General features: G+C 40.0%; 1 protein-coding gene across 4 annotated transcripts in view; it reads left to right on the forward strand.

Annotated features, from left to right (window-relative positions):
* The window catches only part of astn1 (astrotactin 1), a 368837-nt gene that overhangs the window by 81405 nt on the left and 260766 nt on the right, over nt 1-26666 (forward strand). Inside the window, exons 6-7 of one of the 4 annotated variants that reach the window (XM_054764852.1) lie at nt 11750-11899; nt 20472-20624. In XM_054764852.1, coding sequence (XP_054620827.1) covers nt 11750-11899; nt 20472-20624 — 303 coding nt within the window. The remainder of the gene's footprint in view (nt 1-11749; nt 11900-20471; nt 20625-26666) is intronic. The other 3 variants (XM_054764861.1, XM_054764869.1, XM_054764874.1) reach the window with 3 other exon arrangements.

Raw genomic sequence — 26666 nt, forward strand, 5'->3', positions numbered from 1 at the left:
TTTACCTGATCTTGGGTCCTGTCTGAGGTCATCACCTAAGTTGCCGTGTGATGAATTTACTGATGTTAGTAAATGTTAGTAAAGTTTTTAGTAAGATGACACCGTGAGTCAGACTGTTATGACGTTATATATAATGACCTCCTGCGATTTCCAATGGGTTGACAAGCTTGCTGTGTGTGCATTGATAGTTCATGATTGGCTCCTGTCAAATAGAGAGCTGCTTGGTCCTCGTGCGTGCCACAATATTGCCATTTTACAACGTGGACACCCATTCATCCATCAATTTTCGATGTCGCTTATCCTCACTAGGGTCGCGGGGGTATGCTGGAGCCTATTCCAGCTGACTTGGGGGGAGAGGCTGGGTACACCCTGGACTGGTCGCCAGTCAATTGCAGAGTCACCAATTAACGTAACATGACATGGACACGTGCGTCGGCTTATGTATGTACAAATCTGTTTTTTCCTCTAAATTTAGTGGGTGTGGCTTACACACCTGATACGGCTTATACACTGGAATTTGCGGTATTTAGAAGATTGCAAACAGGTTTTCTTTGCTTAACTACGAAAACATTCCACTTATATATAAGGAATCCTACTGCATGGAAATTAATTTATCACGGTTAGATCTGGAACCAACTAACTGCTATAAACAAGGGATTACAGTATTTCTGTAACAGTTATCCTTGTGGTTTGGTTGTAAGTCACAGTGTTTGAGAAGAAAGGTGATTAAGTTGAGGAAGCATTGTCATCATCGCAACACCACTGGGTTGACATCACTCCTCTTTTAAGTTTATAGGATGTGCTTGTAACCGCTCAGCATACTGAGCTGTGCTTTAACATTACACATTGCGCACATTTGTATTGCATTATTCACATTATATATGCATATGCATTATTTGCCGTGATAGATTTCATCATCCTTTACTTTAAAGTATTGCCTCTATGAGTCATGTCTTGCTGAGTCATCTGTTTACATAAAGAAGAGTCACTCAATGGTGGAGGTATCTATGTATACTACTACTACAAATAATAGAACACAACACTTCATTTTGGAGGCAAACCTAGATAGCAAATGCAATTCTGGCCTAATCATTCCTTTACATGAAACGTCTTGTGCAAATGTCACTCATCAGTCAGCTTGTTCACATCCAAGCTAGAAGTCATATTCTCTTCTACCTAGTTGTAAATTTGTATTTATTGTGTATGTCAAGAAAATATAGTTTGTTATTGCACATATAAAATGTTTTGTGTCCATTATTCCATTTGATTTGACTGATTAGTTACAATTATTCACTAACCTACATACTGCTAAGATACACATTAACACCACTGACTTGCTATGACTATCTGCCCGAAGCTAGAGGCCTCCGTGCTTCAGCGTGCTCATAACTTATACAAAACTTACCCATAACTTATTCAAAGTACACCAGCGTATTGGCCACATTTTTCATACGTTGGCGCATGCTGGCTAAATCATAAAGGTGTGACAGGGCCTTTACATGCAAGTTTGTTTTTTTTATTGTACCTCTCATTCTCAAATAACCTCTCTCTTCTCTCATCTATTTTGGAGCTAGCAGTCTCTGTCCCTCCCAGGAGAAGGACATCACCTCTCCCTTCGCATTTGTGGTTACCTATATGAACATTTAGCATGAATAGCATACATTTTCTCTAAAAGCCGTATGTTCAGGTTGTACTGATTTGTCTCCTTACATAAAGTTTTTTTTTTATTTTTATTGTACCTATCATTCTCAAATAACCTCTCTCTTCTGTCATCCATTTTGGAGCTAGCAGCAGATTTCCCTTGACAGTGTGGAGCAAGCTTTTTAACCGGCCCGCCCAACTTTTTTATTAAAACCCTTTAACACCAAAGGTGTCACCGTAAACAGGATTTGTGATGCTATTTTTAAATGGCCATTAGCATTGAACCATTTTTTCACAATGAAAATCATTCCAATGTTTTCTGATACTAGAGGTTCAATAAGGACAATAATGGATCCCATTTGACTGATTTAATTTTTAAAACATAATGAAACAGAATGGCATTATATGTACTTTTCGAAAATAAAAACACTTTCTTGTTTCTTTACTTTATTTGCCTTTTATTTAATCTACAAATCTGTCAGATCATTTTGCCTGACCCTGTACAATAGAGGGGCTACGTTCATACTGCAGGGTATAATGCCCAATTCAGATTTTTTTGTTAACATCCAATCTTGTATGTGGTCGTTCACATTACCAAAAAATGCAACTTATCAATGTGAACACAATGTTTCCGAGAAGTGACGTGCATGCGCAAAAGCACAAAGTCACATGCATTGTCGTGTGTATACGGAAGTAAACATTGCCTCAATTTGTGCCCTCTTTGGTAAATTTGTGGCAATTTCATAGATTTTGTGCAACAGGAGTCAACATTTTCTGAACCAAATGATTCCGCGTACGAGATTAAGAAGGAAGAGGGCAAGACTTTGGCTTCAGCAGTTCATGGAGAACATGCTTTGATATCTGTTCTGAGAATCATGCGTGTGGATGTCGGAGCAAGGAGTGGCGGGTGACGCGAGCCACTTCACTGGCACCTTTAAATAATTTTTGGACGACATGAAGAACTTTTGTCTACATCTCTGAGTACTTTTGTCCAAGTCCTGCATGGCAAAACACGCCTTTTGATGACGTAGAGGTTGGAAATATGTAACCTCAGCATTCAGACTTCAGTAGATCGGACACATAGCAGATTTACATCTACGTACGAACAAGGTTTGAGTTGCATTTCAATTCTTACCTCATTTTCTTTTTTCATTTTTAATTTATGTTATTTATTTTTCTGATCTCATTTTCATGTTCACACCTGGTCATAAATAGATACCAGGTGTGTACTACCAAGTGAATTGTCTGCTGTGTAAGCTTGAAAAATCTCACCACACAAGCCACAGATTCCATGCACTGTTAAATTGATGACATGGTGATGGTAATTTGGTGTTAACTGTCTACAAGTTTTAGAGTCATCTCCCCGTTAATTAACACCCTCAGGAAATGCTTGCTTTAATGAATTTATTTTTTTGCTATTCTCTAACAAGTACAGGACTGTCAGCGCCTTGAATCATAGTTTTTGTGTTGGAGGCCGTCACCTGGCAGAGTCCTTTCTGTTTGAAGTGTGCCAGGCTTCACTGTGTGCATGCGTGGGTGCGCTCTGGAAGCACTGGCTTCTTCTCACAGGCTAAATTGTAAAGTTTAAAGTTGTAAAGTGTTGAAACAGTGACTCTGTTCAACCTTTGCTTCCCTGGTAAGATGTCAAATTTATGGAATGTTATAGAAGGACTGTCACTCAATGACTGCTGGGATAGGCTCCAGCTCTCTGCAGTCCTGTCAGGACAAGCTAGATCAATTATGAATTCATGGACAGTGTAACAATTGTCACAATTCCAGAGACAAAGTTATTTAGTAAGAGCACTGATTCATTTTAGTGTATATCACTGAGTTTTCCTTAAATTGGCCTTACATCCTGACGTACATGCTCCTACGTGCCGGCTACGTACAAAAATGGGGAAAATCGCAAGAGACACGCACGTGGCCCGCACGGATTTTCAAACCCAATTTTCAAAGCTCGTAGGAAGAAAATTGGGATGCACACAATCTGCGTGCACACAGGAAAACCTTGCATGCAGCCAGGTCACAAGGGCAAGGCAGAGGAGGAGTGTGTGAACCTTACATGTGTCGCAAGTTTAAAAAAGTACATTGTGTACATTGCCTGGCCACGGCAGCGGCTCCTCCTGTGGCGGGCGACTCCTCCAGTACACTCTGGTTCTCCCGACCTCCGTTGACACACGGCGGCTGCTCACATAGCGTATCCGGCATTAATGCACCTTGCCGGGCCATGGCGGGCGGCTTCTCCTGGCCAACACTCTGGTTCTCCTGACCTTAGTGGACGCACGGCAGCTGCTCACATAGTATATCTGACATTAATGCGCCTTGCCCGCCCACGGTGGGCGCCTCTTCCCATAGTACACTCTGGTTCTCCCAGTCACGATAGCCGTAGGTGCCGTTGGAAGCCAGTACGCCCATCTTACAATCGAAGTGAGTGGGCTGCACGAGCCTCGTATGATGCCCACATGTTCCCAGTGAGTGAAACGTACGACAGCGATCGTCTCACGATCTAAAAGCTACCAACGAAGGGCGAGCGACAAGCGGTGGGTCTCACAAATCACTTGCTCTATAAGTATGACACACTTCCATCCCCTCTACTTCCTCTACGTGCTGGCCATGCTGAGCCCGTGTGTGGTAACACGTGCGTTGGGATTTAAGGCCTGCTTCATTAAGATTCATAATATTTATTTATATATCAAATTTGACTTCACTGATGTTTTTTTTCAGTATTTTCAGTAACTGCCCCACACCCCTGCATACATGAACGCATACATATACTCTACTATACTATAAAAATAAGTGATTTTAAATTATATTAGAAAATTCTTGCCATGGGTTGACATGCATACAGGAAAAGTAGCATTTTATATATTATGTTGCAGTTTGTGTAATTTCCTCATGTTTTTATGATTATTTAATTTGTTATTTCCTGTTTAGGTGACATCATATAACTCAGCCTATATTGCCGCACTAAACCCTGAAAATTCTACTGTTGATAAAGTAACATGAATAAATATGAATTAAAATGATCCAATATACAGTGGTGTGCAAAAGTGCTTGGCCCCTTCCTGATTTCTTATTATTTGTCACAGAGATGTTTCAGATGATCAAGCAAAATTAAATATTAGTCAATGACAACACAACTGAACAGCAGTTTTTAAATGAAACTTTTAATTATTAAGGGAAAAAAAATCTAAACCAACATGGCTGTGTGAAAAAGTGATTGCTGAATCCTTTTGAGATGCTGTGGCATGACCTTAAAAAGGCCCTCGAAAACCCTCCAGTGTGACATACATTCTGCAAAGATGACTGGGCCGAAATTCTTATTACAGCCCTCTCGACATGAAATAACATCCCTATAGTCACATTCAGATGTCACAGTCACATTTCAGAGATGAGTTTCAGCTTTGAGTGGGCAACAGATGCAAAAATAGCCTGTGTTTTTATTAGGACTTATTTTATTTGATGCAGGATAATTCAAACCTGCAATGGAAGCCTGTTGTTCCGGTGATCAAGCCTGGTGCTTGCGTCTCTGACCGAACATTACAGAAACATTACTGACACCTAGTGACCATTGTAGAATACTACGTATCACAATGTGTCTGTCCTCCTGATTGCCTTATACAGTCAAACTTGTCTATAGCGGCCACTAGAGGGAGTCTGCAAAAGTGGCCGCTATAGACAGGTGGCCTCTATAGTCAGGTTGGCGTCCAGTTTGAATGTTGACCAGTAGAGGAAAAAAAAGAAGAAAAAGGGGAAACAAATTATAATAATGTTGACCAATAGAGGGCACTGCGGACTGCGGATAAAAGTTGTACAGCACTACTAGGCTTGTTATTATCATGGTTCATGGTTCATGGTTTTAATCCTGAACATGCATGAGTCAAACAGTAGCACATGACATAGTACAATTCACAATTTTGCATGTCCAAAAAGGAGTAGGAAGAAGCAAAACTTATTTAATCCTACCCCTCATCAGTTTCACATCAGTTGCAATACATTTATTCACCTCTTGTTCTTCCAAGTGTACTTTGTAGGTCTACATGACAATGTAGTGCAATCATAGCCAAGGTTTTTACTTACTAAAAGGAAGCTAGAGGCTTAATAATAACTGATAGAATATATCCACGGCCCACAGAACAAAGCTGTGCTAGTAATGTCTTACGCTTGTTTTTAATATTTTACTTTTTATACGGCAGAGTGTCATTACAGCTTTAGTTCGACGGGAAGTGACGGTGGGAGTCCCGAGCAGGAGAGCTAGACTCAGTGCTAGCTGTGAGTTTCGAAAGAGTTGGGAAGTGTGTTTATGTTGGCGTGGATGTAAAGTCCTGCAGTGTTCTCCTCTGTTAATAAAGCCATTAAAGTGCATCGGCGACGTGAGTCTCTCCTTCCCCACAACAAGCGGCATTACACTATTGACCAGTGCACACCAGGAAATAAACTGTGTCATTTCTTACAGGCATTGGCTGGACAGCTATGTAGTGGGGCTTGTTAAACCTTTGCCTTGTGGGCAAGCAGGAAGGAGAGACGATGCTGAGAGATGTGTGTGTGTTCTGAGCTGCTGTCTGGTGGCCGCATTCAGTAAATAAAGTTGGCAGAAGCAACAGGAGAAGTTTCCTTCTTTGCTTCGGAGCTGAATAACACTGACAAGTTAACAGACTAGTAGCGAACGGAAAAGAAGATGGCTTTTTTGTGTCGAATACAGAAGATGAGGACTTTGATGGATTTGTGGATGAGGATTGATGAAAAATAACGTGAGTACATTCTAAAATACTTCAATTAAGTACAACCGAACTCAGTTTTGCTCCCGCTGCCGCATGCATGCTAGCGTATGTTTTTTTTTATTGTAGCGTCGCTGGGAGCATGTCCTATTCCCAGCCTAATTTGCGGTAATGTTTTGGTGCAAATGCTCTTAAAGTTACATGTTTGACCAGGAAATAGCAAGCTCAAAAGAAGACGGCTTTTTTATGTGGAACAACTGACAGTTTGTGTGGATCTTGTAAATGATTGTGACTGAGCTAGGACTCAGTAATTAAAGTCTACACACGACGGCTTCATTGATTGAAAAACTAAACTTTTTCATGCATGAAGCTTCTACTTGAGTTGGTAATTTGGCCGCTATATGCGGTGAGATATTGACCAAGGGAGACAAAATGGGTGGCCGCTGGCTGCGTTGGACAGGTGACTGCTATACACAGGGTCTATAACATGTAAATTTGCTGCGGGGGATTTTTCAGTGGCTGCTATAGGCAGGTGGCCGTTCTATAAAGGTGGCCGTTAAGACAGGTTTGACTGTATTTGTATTTTAGTTCATTTAGCCGTTTTGTTGGTAAAAAATGCTTAATTTTTAAACAATTTCAATATGCAGATTTTTTTTCATTAAGAAGAGGCTGTATTCAACCACAAAATTAATATATTTTTTTGAAAAAAACGCGGTAGAGTGAAGTGACGACTGTAAAGAGAAAACATGTGTTTTGTATCGTTTTATCAGTAATATTTACATTGTGCAGTCAAATGTTCACTGTGTAATGTCAGCACATTAGCCTCGTGATGAAGCTGCAGTCATAAAAACATCCCTCTTTGTTGTCAAAGTGAATATACTGCCAGCACTTTTTGTCGTCTCCCATTGTTCCAGAAGGATCTTCTCAACTTAAATCAAACTGTGTCTTGGTTGGGGATTTTTAAAGCTTTTGTCACGAGGTAACATAAGCTTGAGTTTTATTTGGTGTCACATTTATCTCACTGAGACAGCAAATCATTGCTGCTTTGATGGATCCCCCCCTCACCCTGTCAATGGCAATTCATTGTAAGTATGTCGTGAATGCCTCTTTCAGTTGAAATGTGTTATGGAAATACTGGAAGAGCAGTTTGATCATCATAATACAAGTTAGAAGGTCATAGTTTACTTTGACGCTATATGCTTGGTCCTGCCAGGAGAAAAAACATTTGCTGGATCACACTAATGCAACCTCAGCAACATCCAAATGGGATGAATATTCATTACAACACACTGGCTTATACAGTATTTACGCTTGAACTTGTACTTGCTTTTGGAATATTATATTCACAAAGTCACTGTGGTGACATGTTGTATAAACAGGAAATACGGTGCTACCTCAGTTTTTGTTATTACGGTTCTCAATTGAGTATTACAGCATGACAGTTGAGCTCTTATACATCAAGTGTTGTTGATGTTTTGGATACCATTGCTCCTGTCAAGGTTAGAATGGTTAAAAGTAAGCAAAAGGCACCATGGAGAAAAGAAGAGTCACAGAAAAGGGAGTGAAGGGAGTGAAATGCCGCAAGTCAGCTCCAGGCTCATTATGAGGTTTACAAAGAAAAGCTATGTGTTTTCAACCAAACCTTGCGTAGAACAAGGGGAAATTATTTTTTTGAAATCATCACCAACTGTAGTAACAACTCTTGTGTACTGTTTGCTACATTGAACACATTTACAAACCCTCCAGTTTCACTGCCCTTAACTCATTTCTACATCGATGTGCAGTGAGTTTGCAGCATTATTTCACGACAAAGTTCAAGGTATAAAAATTTAGTCATTTCCACAACACCAATAACTTTTCTGCAGCCAACTAGATATCTTGAGATGACACATTTCATACCTGTCACTGACGAAACAGTCGGAGAGATCATCTGCATCTCAACGTGTTGCCTTGATGTGTTGTCCACTAGATTTCTAAAGTTTGTGCTGAGCAGTTTTCCACCACAACTCACTCATCTAGTTAACATGTCACTTCAGACTGGAACATTTCCAAAGGCCCTAAAAACTGCTGTCATTAAGCCTCGCCTGAAGAAGAGCCGTCTTGATGCCACAGGACTGAACACCTATCGGCCCATATCAAACCTGCCATTCTTGGAAAACATCTTTAAAAATGTTGTATACGAACAGCTTCCTGACTTTCTCCTCTCTAACAATGTGTTTGATACTTTGCAATCAGGCTTTTGGCCCCACCACAGCACTGACCCAGCTCTGATCAATGTGACAAATTATATCTGTCTGAACACAGATGCAGGCAAAGTCTCACTTTTAGTTCTGCTGGACCTGAGAGCTGCCTTTGACCATGTGATCCTATTACAGACACAGTTGACCATGTGATCCTATTACAGAGGTTAGAAAACTCGGTCGGAATCTCTGGTACTGCTCTAAATTGGTTCAAGTCCTATCTGGAGGACAGGAAGTACTTTGTTGGAATTGGTAACTGTGTCTCAGAGCAAATGGCTATGACCTGTAGGGTTCCCCAGGGGTCAATCCTTGGACCCCTATTGTTCAATCTGTACATGCCTCCTTTCGGCCAACTAATACGCAGCTGCAATGTGTCCTACCACAACTATGCAGACGATACTCAAATCTACGTGTCACTGACGGCTGGTGAACATGGTCCTGCAGATTTACTTTGTCACTGCATAAAACAGATCAGTGTGTGGATGTAAAACAACTTTCTCCAGCTAAACTCAGAAAAAACTAAAATCATTGTCTTTGCCCACAGAAACAAAGAGAAGTGTTATCAGTCACCTTGAGACTCTTTCTCTAAAACCTAATCATCAAGTTAGAAATCCATCCATTCATACATTTTCTATGCCGCTTCTCCTCATTGGGGGCCTGGAACCTATCCCAGATGACTTCGGGCGACAGGCGGGGTACACCCTGGACTGGTCGCCAGCCAATCGCAGAGGTTAGAAATCTCGGGGTAATAATTTACTCAGATCTGAATTTTAACAGCTACATTAAATCAATAACATCATCAGGTTTTTACCACCTAAAAACATTGACAAAATCAAGGGAATAGTGTCTAAACCAGATTGAGAGAGACTAATTCATGCGTTTGTCTCCAGCAGTCTAGACTACTGTAACGGCCTTCTCACCGGGCTCTCTAAACTAGCAGTAAAACAGCTGCAGTACATATAGAATGGTGCTGCTCGAGTACTGACTAGAACCACGAAATATGAGTACATTAGCCCAGTACTCAGGTCTCTGAACTGGCTTCTTGTCAATCAGAGAATAGACTTTAAAACAGCTCTTCTTGTGTACAAGTCTTTTCATGGTCTTGCGCCAGTACATCCCTGACATGTTAGAGCCACATAAACCATCTTGAGCTCTGAGAAGCTCAGGGAGTGGTCACCTGCGGGTGCCCAGAGTCAGGACTAAACACGGTGAGGCTGCGTTTCAGTTTTATGTTGCCAAAATCTGGAACAATCTTCCAGAAGATGTGCGACAATCCTCAACTTTGGCAATTTTCAAATCCAAGATGAAAACACTTTTATTAAACTGTGCATACGAAAACTGAAAATATTTTATCTGCACTCTTCATTTTTAACCTTTTGTGTTTTATGGAATTATTTATGGAACTTTATGTAATGTTTTTAGAATGATTTTATGTTTTGATGGATTGATTTGATTAAGTGATTTTACCCTTCTTTCCTGTAAAGCACTTTGAATTACCTTGTGTATGAATTGTGCTCTATAAATGAACTTGCCTCGCCTTGTCCCTCACCGCTTCACACGATGAGTTTCTCAGCTTCGCTCTATCACGGTTTATCAAAATATATTAATACATGTTGCCATGTTGTTTCGTGGTTGAATACGGCCCATTCATAGTTAAAAAGTATGCATATTTAAGCAAATTGCATGTATTTAAGCATAAAAATGGATAAATGAACTAAAATACAAGGCCTTCAGAAGACACATTCAAAGATGTTATGATTATATGTAGTATTCTACACTGGTCACTAGGGGTCAATAATGTTACTCTCATGTTCGGTGAGACAAACACGCACCAGACTTGACCGCTGGAACAATAAGGCTTTTATTGCAGGTTTGAATGATCTCACAACAGGCACAATAATGGGCTACTGTTGCGGCCGTAACCCATGCCAAGCTACAACTTAACTCTGAACCCCTTAACCTCACTTCCTGTCCGTCCCCCGCTCAGCTCCCCTAGCACAGGAACACATTTACAGCAACACACCAGTCTAGCACTTGTCTAATTTATGTCTTAAATGTCCACTGACTAACTAAATACATGCGTTACATTGATGAGACAATAGCAACCACAGGAAGTACGCTGTCAGTGCTAGCGTGTGAGCCAATGTTGTTACGTGTTATTAATGTCTACTCTATGTCTACTATATTGGGTAATAGGAGAGTAAAGTTAGCTATAAGTGTGTTATTTCATGTTTCGAGGGATCTAATGTTCAAAAAAGCATATTTAGAAGGTCATGAACAGACTTTCTATCCTCTAACTATGAAAACATTGAATTCATAAAAAAAAAGGAATCCTACTTTCCGTATAATCACTTTTCACGGTCGGGTCTGGAACCAATTAACCGCGCTAAATGAGGGATTACTGTATGTACAATTGTTTGTATTGCCATGTTGAATCGAATTGTGAAAATTGATTTTATTATTTTTACAAGGTGCTGTTTTAGGTCTAACTTCTACATATGCACAGCAAAAAATGAGTCAGGTATCGCTGCGCCACATACATTTCATTTAAAAACTACTTTTGAGTTAATTTCACTAAAATAAAGTTTAAAAAGACAAGGGAAACGTGTTTTTTGTACAGTATTGAAAAAGTATTGAACCGTGACACTAAAATAACCAACTTAACCTTGCATTTTCTATATCCTTTCATCCCTAGAAAACTGGGTGTTCAAAAACCAAGGTTTGACTGTACTATATTCACAATGCCATTGTGGTGAAGTGTTCTATAAGTATGCATATTTTAGAGAATATAATTGTCAGTATTGTCACAACAGTCTTGGAAATCTTAATGTTAAAAATGTAATTTTCCGTTTCTGTCTTTCACTTGACTTCTGAATGCAAGTGTTTGACTAGCAGTGACTGCAGTTGAGTTGGAAGTGAAGTTTCACTGATGGCTCATTCAGATGCAAGAAGCTGCTGCAGCGCTGCATGCTTGCACCCTCTGGGCTACAGCAGTTTTAACTGTATTTCTGTCCATATCTTCACCTTGTGAGGGAGACTTTTCAAGATGAGTTTGAAAACTCCACCTGCGGCTTCAGCGTTCTCTCGCAAACTTGAGAAGAAATCAGGACTATTTTTTCATGTGAGGTTTACTTTGTGTGAATCCAACAGCGGGTTCAACCTTCTTGAACCCAGACGGAGACTCTGGCACCGAGGCCGACAGCGAGCCTCAGCTGGCCTTTTACACTGACCCGAACCGCAGTCGCCGCCGGAGTCGAGGTATGAGAAACGGTAACGCCAACAGCGCATGGGGCTCAGGGGGTAAGGAGGAGTTCCACTTCAATTTCTCTCGCTGTTTGATGGTGTTTCCACCTCCACGACGCATGCCAAGTATGCTGAATGGTGGTTGTGGAGCTGCTTGGCTGCAGTGTTGTGTGCTTGTGATGAATAAATACATCACTGGTTTCCGATGTTTTGGTTGTGAGCATGCACCATTGATCTCATTGCATCAGCACACGCTGTTGTTCAGTAAAATTAAACATGACAAGATCAGTGCTTTCATATTTGAAAACACATTGCATCTTGAGACACCACATTTGGAAATAATATCACACATGAATATTATTTCTATCAGGGTTTTTCAAATGCAAGTGGTGCAGCATGCTTTTTCTGTCAGCATGCCGTTTTCTTGCAACTTTGATGTACGGTAATGAGGTGTAGAAATGAAGGGAGAAAAATAAATATGATAAGACTCTTAAAATAATAGCTGCTGTCAGAAGATACAAGCCTTTACGACGGTTCCAAGCCAATTATTCTCGCATAACGTGTCACAAACACGGCAACACTTCTAGAAGTACAGCCAACACCTTAAATTAAAGCAGGCTTTAAGGATGGAATAAACACCTCACAGCATGGCTTTTCCTACATCCTACATCCAATCTTCCTTGAAAAAATATATGGTGGATTAAAAACAGTGCAATCTACGTTGTGTAAAAAATTCAACACAAAAGTGAGGAAAGAAAGTCCTTAATAAACACTGACTTGGAGCAGAAGGGTGAGTAGAGAGAACTCGACAACTAAAGATGCTGCTTTCACAAAAAGGAAAAACAAAAATGGCGCCGTGGAATAACCACGATAACAAACGATAACAAAAATGAAAAAATGAAAACTACTGGGGTCTCCCTGCTATGATAAGCCGGGGCGGAGCAATCAGGAGGACAGGTCAAGTGACAACAAATAGTACCATGAGAAGAACACGAGAAGAACAGAATCCAATGCTATAGTAGAGTCATCCCTCACCACATCACGGTCCAAATTTTGCGGCTTTACTATATCACCGTTTTCTATCAGGTTTTTTCAGAAATATCTTATTCATAATCAATTTTGGTTATAATGTTGTTCAGAAGAAATGTTGCTGTTTTGTGGTTGAATACGGCCTATTAGTAAAAAAAAAATGCATAGCTAAGCAAATTGTAGATATTTTTTTCCTAAATAAAGCATTTCCAAGCATAAAAATGGCTAAATGTACTGAAATACAAATACAGTGGTGCCTTGGTTAGTGTCGTTTATTCGTTTCAGAAGGTCCAACTCAAACACTCAAACACTAACGAAGGCAAGTTTTCCTATGGAAAATAATGTAAATACAATTAATCCGTTTCAGACACTAAACAATTTTAACACAAAACACATTTTATAGACAGTATTATAGTGTATGGTGTTACATGCAGATGACAAATTAATGGACAACTGTAATGGAATTTTTAACATAACTTTTACCTAGTTTTGCAAAGTGAGAGGGGGAGGAGAGGAGATTATGCTTGGAGGGCAATTCTCCTTTACAGCACTCATGTGGCACAAACAATTTATGCAGAGAGGTCTGTTAACGACTTTTTAATATGCTTAAGTTTTACATTAAAAAAACAGGGCCACAAACATGACATGGAACATGACATTTTTACCTGTAGTGGACACCCTTGGCAACCAACAACCAGAAAGGGGAGGGATGGAGGAGTTTGGAGGCACAATTGTCTGCACTTTCAAACCCGCCATGCGTAACAGCACTGTGTATGCCTGTTCTGTTTTGTTTGGTTTTTTTTTTTATTTATTTATTTTTGAATCAGCAACAGCTTCCCTTAAAGGGGACCTATTATGCTTTTCCTCTTTTCTGACCTATAAATGTTGTTACAATGTTGTATTTTTGTGTTAAACGATGCCAACGCTTCAGATAATGAGGTTTGCATTTGGAAGTGAGACCTGAAAGCAGTTTTGAACGGCTCTGCACGCTGTGTTTTACTGTTTTTTTTTTCCACCGACTTCGATTGACGTCAATGCAACCCGGATTTCCTTATATGGGCATACCCAAGCAAACACTGTAGGCCTGCCCTACCCCCACTCTGCTCTGTTTACCATGTTAGCACGTGTGACTCCAGGGAAACGTTTGTTCGGGTGTGCCTAAAGAGGCAAGCATCAGGCAGATATGGTTGGAGTTGCTGATTCTCAGCCAGCAAGAGAAGAATATGCTCATCTGTCAACGGCATTTCACATGCGACTGTTTTGTGATCATGGGCCAATACGAAGCTGGACTAGCCGCCTACTTGGTCGTGTTGAAGAGTCAGGAGAGCAAGCTGTAAGTAAAAATGTATCATTGCCGTAACTGTTTATTTTGTGTGAGTAATCGGACAAAAGGAGTTCGGCAGCTGTCCGGAAGTCTTTGGGAGCGTTTGGGAGGGTGACCAATCACAGTGGAGTGGGCTCGGTGGGAGGCGTACCTGGAGGAGGGCTGGGGGTGGAGTAAATTACACAGACCGTTTGGGTGGGAGGCAGGAAAAACTGCAGGAAGAGGTGCAGAGTCTGTAAGGTCTAAAGCTTCCTGAGTGGGTTATCATGTGTAACTACTCTACAGGAGTCCAGAACTCAATACAAAGGCCTGAAAATTTGTAAAAAAGGTCCCCTTTAAATTTACCAACAGGCTCACTTGTGGCAGGTGTTTTCTTTGTTAGATCTGAACGCAGCAGCCTTTCTTCTGAAACAGTGTCTCCTGCTGGCTCCCGCTAGAAGAATGTTGCTGTCATTCGCAACCTACTTTGAACTCATAGCGGCTTATTTCGAGTTTGTCACAATCAATGAAAAAATGCACAGACAGGGGTCATCAACGCCGATGGTCAATTGTTGTCGTTACATGTATGTGCCTTACACGCTGCCGTAGTAACGTGTTAACTAATTATTGCAAGATTTCATCTTGGGAGCGTGATCCAAGATGGCTGCGTAAACAAACCAGGCACAAATACAGTTTGCCATATTGCACACCGTCCAGGCCTTTTAATGCAAACCAAGGCAAAATTTTAGCATACATTTTGGATGTTAACCGGAAAACGCGCTAACCGGGTCCGACGTTAACCGAGTCACCACTGTATAAGGCATTCAGAAGACACATTCAAATTCTTATGTTATGTAGTATTCTACACTGGTCACTCGCTGTCAGTAATGTGACTGTAATGTTCGGCCAGACACAAGATGCACAAGACGAATAGGCTTTTTTCATCTTTGAATTATCTCACAACAGGCACATAAATAATAATAATAATAACAATTAGAATATTAACACAGTCTACATGTTGCGGCCGAAACCCACGCCAAGCTAAAACTCAACTCTGAATCCCCTACGTCACTTCCTGTTCTCCACCTTTCTGGAACACCTATACTTCAACACACACAAGCACCATTTTTTTTACGTCTTAAATGTTGTATTTTCTACGATATTGAGTGGAAAGGTGACTATAGAGGTTATTTCATGTCTCAAGAGCTCTAATGCTAAATTCTTTATTTGGAAGGTCGTAAACAGGTTTTCTAAGCTCTAAGAAAATATAAAATTTATAAATAAGGTGTCCTACTTCACTTATCACGATCAGGGTTTGGAACCAATTATTTAAATAATTATTGGAACTGTACCGTCAGTAACAAAGAGTACTTCTGGTACAAAGAAATACAGTACAGTCCTGCGTCTAGGTAAGTGATCTGGGGACAAAAATGTGACATTGTTAATATCAACTAGATTGGCATATGACAATAACGTTGGGTAAATCTTGTCTTAACCTCTAACAACGGTAACTACTACTAAGTAACTTCTAGCAATTTGCAGTTTTTGTTTAATTTTAAAAATCACTAAAAGTGTTTACACAAAAAGTAAGCAGATTTAGGTTTTTCATTTTGTTCTGTTACGGCACCCAAAATGAACCCTAATGACCTTAAAACCGATGTACGAATCGAACCATGATGATGTCGTACCAGAACATCGCCAACGGGAATAATGCAATTTTATAAGGTTGGAGTTTTTGAGATTCTAAAATGCATGAATGTGTGATGAAAACGGCAAAATGAGACACAGTTATATTGTCTAATCACAAATGTTAAATTGGGAACAATGGAAAAATACCTCAGGCAGTGTTTGAAATGTTTGCTCAAATCTCATGAAGCACCACAGAAATACTACACATACATTTGCAATAAAGTGGAGGGGTTTTAATTCAAGGTTATTCTGTTTGTGTGTGTGTGTATTTTGCAAGGTCACATTTAACACTATGGTACTGCACTCCTGAGTAAAAGAGATAGAGAAATATTCTTACCTCCTTTGCCTGAGGGAGTGAAAAGAGAAAAAAAAATCAAGTGAGGGACAGAGTGCAAAATAACCTCTAACACGTATTTCACTTGGAGTCATGATTCTTTTGTACGCTCCACATTGCTGCTCAGACCCAGCAGACGTGTTTCAGTGCCACCAAAACTAGTCTCAACCTCCCAAATGCTTGATGTTTTAATAAAATGTTCAATTCATTGTTATGTGCAGCAAGCCCATGTTTTTGTTTTATTTGTAACATGACTGTACCTTTTTACGGACTGTTATTCAGTGGTGGTTTTTTTTGCATGTTTGTCACGCTTAGATGTTTCAGATACTCAAAGAAATTTGAATATTAGTCAATGACAACACAAATAAACACAAAATGCAGTTTTTAAATGTAACTTTTTATTATATTAAGGGAAGAAAAAAATCCCAACCTACCTGGCCCTGTATGAAAAAGTAATTTCCCCCCCTGTTAAAACATAACAGATTGAGATCTATCAGTCTGGAAAAAGTTATAAAGCCATTTTTAAGCCTTGGGACTCCAGCGAACCACAGTGAGAGCTATTGTCCACAAATGGCAAAAACATTGAAACCTGGTGAACCTTCCCAGGAGTGGTCAGCCATCCAAATACCCCAAGAGAGCAGCGACGACTCATCCAAGAGGTCAGAAAAGGCCCCACAACAACATCCAAAGAACTGCAGGCCTCACTTGTCTCAGTTAAGGTCAGTGTTTACTCCACCATAAGAAAGACACTGGGCAAAAACGGAGTTCCAAGAGTTCCAAGACAAAAGCACTGCTGAACAAAAATAAAATTAAGGCCCGTCTCAATTTTGCCAGAAAACATCTTGGCGATCCCCAAGACCTTTGGGGAAATACTCTGTGGTCTGACAAGACAAAAGTTAAACTTTTTGGAAGGTGTGTCCCATTACATATGGAGTAAAAGTAACACCACATTTCAGAAAAATAACATACCAACAGTAAAGTGTGGTGGTGGTAGTGTGATTGTCAGGGGCCGTTTTGCTGCTTCAGGACCTGGGAGACTTGCTGTGATTAATGGAACCATGAATTCTGCTGTCTACCAAAATCATGAAGGAGAATGTCCGGCCATCTGTTTGTGATCTCAAGCTGAAACCAACTGGGGTTCTGCAGCATGACAATAATACAAAACACACCAGCAAGTCCACCTCTGAATGGCTGAAAAAAAACACAATTAAGACTTTGGAGTGGCCTAGTCAAAGTCCTGACCTGAATTCTATTGAGATACTGTGGCATGACCTTAAAAAAGCGGTTCATGCTCAAAAACCCTCCAATGTGGCTGAATTACAACAATTCTGCAAAGATCAGTGGGCCAAAATTCTTCCAAAGCGCTGTAAGAGACTCATTGCAAGTCATCGCAAACGCTTGATTGCAGTTCCTGCTGCTAAGGGTGGCCCAACCGGTTATTAGGTTTAAGGGGCAATGCCTTTTCCCTTAATAATAATAAAAAGTTTCATTTAAAAACTGCATTTTGTGTTCAGTTGTGTTGTCAGCCTAATAGTTAAATTTGTTTGATGATCTGACACATTTAAGTATGACAAACAGGCACAAAAAAGAAATCAGGAAGGGGGCAAACAGTTTTTCACACCACTGTACGTTATATGACTTGGTGACAGTGGTGACTGTGTGACTGCCGTAGGCTTCCGTCAGTCGGTGACGACTATGAATGCTGGGAATTAGTCACTTTTTGGGCCATGGTGGTATGACGGCTACAACAGGTTCTGCTGTGGCTGTAGAGCCCATTGTTTGAGTAGCATTCCCTACCACCCCCGGTGCGGGTGTGGCTGGTTGGTTGTAAGATCATTTTGCATGTGTGTGCTTTTGGTCTGGCTCCCTTCTCTTCAGCAAGGCTCAGCAAAGCTCTGCAACCTCTCCTCACCTTCCCTGAGTCGTCTCTGGAGTGTACCACTCCACCTACTGCGACTGGTGTCTGTGTCCAAGGCCTTCATATCACACCTACAGACGCCCTTTCGTTGGCCAACAGATCTTTTGCCAGAGCAAGCTCTCCGTAGAGGATGTCTTTTGGTGTGCGTGCATCCGCCATCCGGCGGACATGTCTGAGCCAACAGAGTTTGTGCTGTCTTAGCAGTGTGTACATGGTGGGCAGGCCAGTACATTTGGCATTTTGTCGCTCCCACTGATGAGGTGAAATCTGTTTAGTTCCCACTCCTGTTTGGCATATGTTGTCCATGCTTCGCTGCCGTACAGGAGTGTACTTATGATGCAGACGTTTTCACACTGGCATTTTTGTGTAATTGTTATTGTAGGCTTCACCCTTCAATTTTAATATAGACTTCTCCCTTTAGAGGTTTTCCTCCCAAAGGTAGCAAAAGCTGTTTTCTGAATGGTTTCGCAGAAGTGGTCCAGTTTCTCAGAGGCACAGTTGGGTGGTGGTCTGCAGAGAAAGCATCTTCAAAGAGTTTGTAAACTCCTCAGCTTTACCAGGATCCCCCATGTTTATGGGGTTGATGCGTGGCATCCCCTCTTTCTTTGTGCGAGAAAACTTCTTCAGATTGAGTATGATCTTTCTGCACGCTAGTGAGTGTTCAGTATAACAGTCTGCACTGTGGTATGAGCGATTGACAAGCAGTCTTGAGGCTTGTTTGATGATTCTTATGATCTAAGCTTGTGCCAGTGCTTGGAGCGTGGGTGCCGCCATGAGACTCTGTGTTGCAGCTTTGTCTTGAAATACTGTAGGTGTTGGTAACACAGAAACCGCAGTAGAAGCAGAGTTTCAACAGGAACTGTTCTCATTAATCTTGCCAACACCCAAGTCTCCAAGAAGGTCAGGAGTCATGGTCAGCATGCACTCTAGCATTGACGTCACCTAGTAGGATTAGGTCTTCATTTTCAGGAATGTTATTGATTATATCGCTGAGGTTTGAGCAGAACTCATCCTTAGCCTTATTTGTGGAGGTCATAGTTGGTGCATAGGCACTGACAAGGGTGATGGAGTCATCAGAGGTTTGGAGGTTGAGAGTTGTTTAGTAGTAATACAAAACCCCATCTCACCAGCTTCAACCATGCTTAGTAGGGAGTTTCTGACTGCTGCTTCATTTTCTCTGTGGTCCTGTGTGTTTTTTCCTTCCCAGAAGGTGTAGTCTCTCTTTCTCCAGGAGAGTGATGTCCACCTGTACTCAAAGGAACTTGTCATTCATGAAGGAAGTCTTTTTCTGTGTCTTTGATGTCTTGAAGGTCAGCAATGTCGTCATTGTATGAACATTCCAGGATCCAAGTTTTAGAACAGATTCCATGTGTTTTGTTTCTTCTGTCCTTGCCTGGTGCAATAGTTGCAAACTGCTTGTTGGTGTTAACCTAATCTCCATGCACCCAATGAAAAAGGCAGGCTGTGGCGCCTAACTGCCAAGATTGGCACGGGCAGTGGCTAGTCCAGTGGTCCCTCCCACCATCAAAAGCGGACCCTGGCTCCAGCTCTATGCCAGGTACGCACTTGGTTTATAACCAGTAGATTGTGGCTTTCTGTGTTGGTTCACCGCAGTGAAGCAAAACTGAAGTGTCCTCTCCAGAGTGCAAGTGAGGGAACCAACTGTTGCCCAGGCAGTAGGCTTCCCTCTCTCCTTACTGGTGATGGATCTAAAGGATCGACAAAACAGATATGTTGTGGCCTCCCCAAGCCTTTCTCAAGATCAGGTGTCCCGCAAGGTAGTGAACGTTTGGAATCAAGGTTTCCCTTACCTTAGGTGAGCTGCCTTCCCAGACTGAAGAGCCTCACTTTCCCCAAGCAACTGGTTTTAAGGCGCCACATATTCGCTTTCGCCCCTTATCCCCTCAAGTAGTTGCATTGGACTTTGGAGCTAAGCCATCGAGAAGGCCAGGATTTAGACTTGGTTGTCAGGGCCTTTTTGAGATGGGGAGTATTTTTTTAGACAGTGGGAGCTTATCCCTACTCTCACCCCCGGCAATGACAAACTTTGGAACCATCTAGAGGAAGTAAAATTTGTATGTGAACCTGTGGAAGGATCATTACTTTTGTTTATGTGCCTATGTTATATGTTATATTACTTTATGGGACTATGTCACGTTATATGACTTTACGTAATTTTGGTTTATGTTATCTGGCTTTATGTCTGTTCTGGGATTTGACTTCGTGTGACTGTTATATTTATGTGAATATGTTGCATGTGTGATGATGATGTCATGGATATAAGATGAGTTCATCAGGCCATATGTTAATGTATGTTTGTTTTTCTGCCCCACTTCTTCCTTGTGTTTGTTCTCAGTAGCAGGTTCCCCACGGAGCCCCATCAGTAAAACCACACTGACTCTAATCAGTGTGATCAGCTGTGTGATCAGCCTAGTTTACTGCTCTCACCTGTCCTGCAGCCTGTCAGTACGTGTCATCCTACACGTGCCAGAGCACCTCATCGCTGACGGTAAGGCTTTCACACCAAACCTCTGAACAGGGATCACCTCTGTGCGTACACACATAACCCTTTTTCCACTACAGCGCACTTTGTGACCGTGAACTGACTCTAAACCACTTTCACTTTCCATGTTCTTGTGGAGCCGAGTCAGTACCTCATAGGTGTTGCATCACCCATCAGGAAACAACAAAAGGGAGCTCAGCAATTAATTCACATATTTATTTGGTCCAATGTAAAGGTTGAAAAAAGTTTCTGGGAGTGCTGCAGCTTTCATTTTTGGAGATTGCTAATATTCTAGGAGATTTTGGCAACTCTTAGCCAAACATCGAAACACTTCCAACTACTTGTATTATTGTGTGTATTATTCAATGAAAGACACAGCACCAGACCTCTGTCCCGCTGTCCAAAATAAACTACTTCTCTCCACCAATATGTGATAGCATGCTAGAATTAATCAGAAAAAGCATAATTTAAACCAGGTGTCTTCAACGAGTAGCTGGTAAGGTACCAGCTGATTCTGATTAGCTCACCAAAAAGGTCAAATAGTATTTGCTTCAACTCTTAGTATTTGCATAACTGTTTGATTCAGACACCTCTATTTAATGACAAATGACAAAATAACATAAAGGCAATGACAACACTGGCAGGACTTTAACAGTCTCAAGGATGTGCAGGTTTTTTTAATGTGTTGGTGCAAAAACGTGAGGAAAAAGTTGCAACAAATGTTGTGTTATGTGATTTCCCTCTGTGTAATTCTAATAGGGACATTTGTTGAATAACAAGTAATTAAATAACAAATATAAAGAAGAAAAATATTGAGAAAGCCATCTTACCAACAGGATTTATTCAGTCACACAAAGTACACCTGTATTCTTGTAAGAAAAAGACTAAAAATGATATCTCAGCCTTCACATGAGAAAAAAAAAATCAACAAAAAGTACAATATATCCAAGCTTAATTTCTCATATTGAAAAGGTTTTTGCCTATAAAGGTCATTTTCAATATATTCTTTATTGATAAAACCAGTACTTATCTACAGTGTGTTCTATTTTTGTACGTGACCAAGTCACACAATTGTGAGTGTGAATGGTTGTTTGTCTATATGTGCCCTGTGATTGGCAGGTGACCATTCGAGGGTGCAGGGTTTCCGCTACATGTAATTGATCTATATATTATATATCTATATATTATTGAACAATCAATTTCCCATGACTTTGATAATAACACAACTAGTGGTCTGCTTTTCAACGACATCTGTGACCATCCTACAGTGGTTACAATTTACAACAAACATTATAATTAAAGACGGAGGCCAAAATGACTTTTCAAAGAATACGCACAGCGGACAGTGTCAACGCTTTCAGGGAAGATCTAAAAGAACAAAGATGGGAGTGTGTACAGTGCAAAAGATGTGGCTGAAGCATATGAACACTTTGTAAACACTTATTATACGTGTATGAAGCTTTATGATAAGAACTGTCCATGGCGAGAAATGTCCAAGAAGCAAAAGAAAAATAATCAGCCATGGATGACAAAAGGACTAAAAAAATGCATGTAAGAAGAATACATTATACAGGAAATGTATCATTCAACAAACTAAAGAAACTGACAAAAACATATAAGACATATAAAAATGCGTTGACAACAATCTTGAGTGTGTGTAAGAAGGAATATTATATAGTAGTTAATTATTAGATAAGAATAAAGATAACATAAGAGCAACTTGGGGCATATTAAACTAGGGATCACCAATACAGTGCCCGCGGGCACCAGGTAGCCCCCCCCACGACCACATGAGGCGCCCGCAAGCCTGCTTTTCATTCAGGTTTTCAGTTAATAATGTGAGAACAGTAGAAAGAAAAGTATTCTGAAACATAAAATGTGAGTTGTGGATACCAGAATTTTGTGAATGTTTTGGTAAAACAAGCATATTTGATTCGTTTGGGTTGAAAAAAAAGGTATGAAAATCATTCTACAAAAATGAGTAGCTCTTGGCCATTTTCATTTTCTAAAAGTAGCTCTCGCAAGAAAAAACGTTGATGACCCCTGTATTAAACAGTATTATAAGGAACTGCACTAAGAAAGCAGACTGCCCTAATTCTTTTTTTTTTGGAAACACCAATAATGATGGAATGAAGGAATGAAGGAATCCTAATCCCTATTTAATGACAAATGACAAAATAACATAAAGGCAATGACAACACTGGCAGGACTTTAACAGTCTCAAGGATGTGCAGGTTTTTTTAATGTGTTGGTGCAAAAACGTGAGGAAAATGTTGCAACAAATGTTGTGTTATGCGATTTCCCTCTGTGTAATTCTAATAGGGACATTTGTTGAATAACAAGTAATTAAATAACAAAAATAAAGAAGAAAAATATTGAGAAAGCCATCTTACCAACAGGCTTTATTCAGTCACACAAAGTACACCTGTATTCTTGTAAGAAAAAGACTAAAAATGATATCTCAGCCGTCACATGAGAAAAAAAAAATCAACAAAAACTACTAATTCCATGTTTCTCACTGATGTAACAAAAAAGGATATCACTGATGTTGTCAGTAATTGTAAAGCAAAAACATCAACTGATTGTAATGGAATTGAAATGGAAATAATAAAAAAGGGTTATTGCTGAGATTGAAGAACCGCTGACATACATCAGTAACTTATCATTTCAAACTGGAAAAAAGTCCTAACAAAAGGAAAATAGCTAAAGTAGTTACAATTTTTAAAAATGGAGACAAACATCAATTTACAAATTACTGACGAGTTTCTTTATTACCCCATTTTTCTAAAATTATCGAGAAGCCTTTCAATAACAGGTTGGACAAATGTCTTAATAATAATTACTTGCAGATAGTCAGTATGGATACAGAGCTAACGTTTCAACCAACGCGATAGACCACAGAAAGTGTGCAGCTGCAGTATTTATGGATCTCACAAAAGCCTTTGATACAATTACGACATCCTAAGTACAAAATTAGAAAGGTACAGAATCAGAGGATTAGTTTTAAATTAGGTTAAAAGCTACTTAGCTAACAAGAAGCAATATGTAAAGCTAGGAGAATACACATCTGGAAGGTTAAATATCAGATGTGGAGTACCCCAGGGGTCAACACTGGGACCAAAACTGTTCAACTTGTATATCAATGACATCTGTAAAGTGCCAAAAGATTTAGAGCTGGTAATATTTTTGGATGATAGGAGTGCCTTTTGTTCTGGGGAAAGCACACGAGAGCTAAATAAAAATGTCACAGATGAAACCGCCATATTAAAAAGATGGTTTGATAAAAACAGATTATCCTTGAACTTAAAACGTAAAACTAAAATAATGCTAATTGGTAATAGCAAAACCAGACACGTACGACCAAATACAAATAGACGGAGTGGAAATTGAAAGGGTGAATGAAAATACATTTCTGAGGATCATATTATATGAAAAAATGAGCTGGAAATCTCATATCAAAAATATACAACATAAGGTGGCAAGAAATACTTCAATATTAAATAAAGAAACATTTGTTCTTGATCAAAAGTCACTCAAAGTTCACTTTGAGTTATGTTAGACTTACGCCAACCTGGACTTGAAAAGGCTGACAAGATCGTAGAGGATCAACTCGACTCAAGTAGATTTTCTTGAGTTTTATTTCGCACTTCAACCATTTACAGGAGCACAGGTTAGGTTGGTATGATAACCATGAATCAAAGAGGAATAACATCAAATTAATATTCAAGACTAAACAGTTGTTAAATTGGGAACAACAATAGTTGTTACATACCAGTGGTCTTTCAGGTTTTCTCTGGCTACAATCATTTCAATAGTTGTGTCAATGACAATTATTAGTCTTTTCAATAACATTCGAGTAGTACCTTTCATTGTCTACTACATTTACCAATTACTTTGTACAACCACCCAGCATCATATAATTCATGTCATAGTTAGGTCACATCAAACAAGTGTAATTTGCCATCATCATTTGTATCAGGGATTTGAAATACATGCACTTTTAGCATCATAATCGTCATAAGAGTTGTCATACTTCTTGATGAACACACGTTGAATCATGTACAGTCACGTGATGCTTATTTTTAACAATATATTCTAAAATAAGCCAAATTCGACGAACACTCTGACCAGCAAGCTTTTGGAGTCAGATGAGAACCGGGGGGAACATATCTAGCTCGGCCTTGTTAAAGGAAAAGGAAAAAATAAAAATCTATCAGGAACTGACCCTGAGACTCTGAGTGTTTTCTACAGCAGTAACTAACCAAGTCACTAAACGAGTGCTGGTAGAACAGAATAGAATGAGTAGGAGTTGGTGATTTCTGGCTTTGCTTTGATTTGTCAGGGAGAGAAAAGGTAAATACCAGGTCAGGTACCTCCTCCCTGTGTTTGTAGTTTGAGACAACACAACACGTGCACTGTCAAACATCAGATCACACTGAGGCCAGGTCACAAAGACCCCCACAGGGAGTCCTGCATCACCTCTTGTGTTTCCTATTTTGTTTGAACTTCCTGCTGCACAACACGTGTGCTGAAATATAAAATGATGAAGAAAGTGCAGGACTACTTGATGTATTACTTGCTCGTATGCAAGTTTTAGCGGTCACATGAGCTAGCTGGCAGATGTGATGCATGATAGAGCGACCGGCCTCACTCATCTATCATCTGTGGTCTGATTTGATTGTGCGAGCTGCTGCTTTCCAGGTTATACACTCGCCCGCCAGGGAGACATTAAAATTCAAGAGACTTGTCCGAGAAGGGGAACTTTTAAAGGAGAGATGAAAGATAGCGAATTCGCCTGTTGAATTACAAAACCACGATCGATTTAGAATGTTTCCATAAATGTCTCCACAATCTTCTCAGGCTTGATTTGATGTCACGCTGAATCAAATGATGAATCTAAGCTATTCATGCTAGCAGCTGGCCCCACAAATACCATGAAGACAAAATGACTTTCTTTAAAGTTCACACAGAGATAAGTCAATGTAGTTTGTGATAACAATATTTCCTCCTATTCAGGCACACAACACACACAACAAACTTTTATTCCTGATTAACCTGGAAATAGCGTCAAATAGAGGGTGAAGGAATTGATTTAATAGTCTTGTGAATCAGGGGTGTCCAAAGTTTCAGTGAGGGTAGCATACATTAAAAGGGGAGAGGCACTTTGATGCATTTTGTATTTTTAAGATGCTAAAACCAATCCAATGTAGGCAGTGCCGTGTGGTGAGGTTCATGGCTGGTGACTCACCGACTCCTCCTGAGTTTCTTTTATGTTAATAAAGGTTGCTCATTAAGAGGATAACAAGAAAAAGAAGAGGATAATTCAAATTACAAACATTTGGGGTCTTACCTTTTGTCTGTATATGAATTCAGGATATACAGTCGTCCATCTCCAATTTGCGGTTCAAATTTTGCAGCTTCACTCTATTATTAGTATATATATACTGTATATATGCAAATTATCTTATTATGTTTACTATATTGGGTAATACGGGTGTAAAAGGGACTATGGGGCGTTAGTTCATGTCTAGAGGGCTCTGATAATGTTAAAAACTGTATTTAGAAGGTCGAAAACAGATTTTCTATGCTCTAACTACAAAAATATCCCACTGATAATTAAGGAATCCTACTTTGCGGAAAGACACTTATCGCTGTTGGGTCTGGAACCAATTAACTGCGATAAACGAGAGACTCTATTAATTACTGTATAATGCTCCATCTTGGCAGTCAAATTAATTAATTCATTCAGCAGAGCATAAAAATATACTTAATGCATTTGACTTGCCGTTCCCCAGCTGGCACTGCTGCTCTCAGAAAAAACAAAACAAAACAAACAAACAAACAAACAAACAAACAAAAAAAATGCTGGCTTTCCCTCGCTTTGAAAGGACGGCAGTGACAAGCAGTTTCAAGATCACCCATGCCTTGCCCCTTAGGATGAGGAGAGTACTGCAGTGGCTCCTCATATGACATTTCCGTATATTTTATGGTCCAATTATCAAGAATAATGATGTCATGCTTACATTAAAGACATTATACTGTAAATTG

This window comes from Dunckerocampus dactyliophorus, chromosome 2, assembly GCF_027744805.1.
Source record: "Dunckerocampus dactyliophorus isolate RoL2022-P2 chromosome 2, RoL_Ddac_1.1, whole genome shotgun sequence".
Classification (NCBI taxonomy): domain Eukaryota; kingdom Metazoa; phylum Chordata; class Actinopteri; order Syngnathiformes; family Syngnathidae; genus Dunckerocampus; species Dunckerocampus dactyliophorus.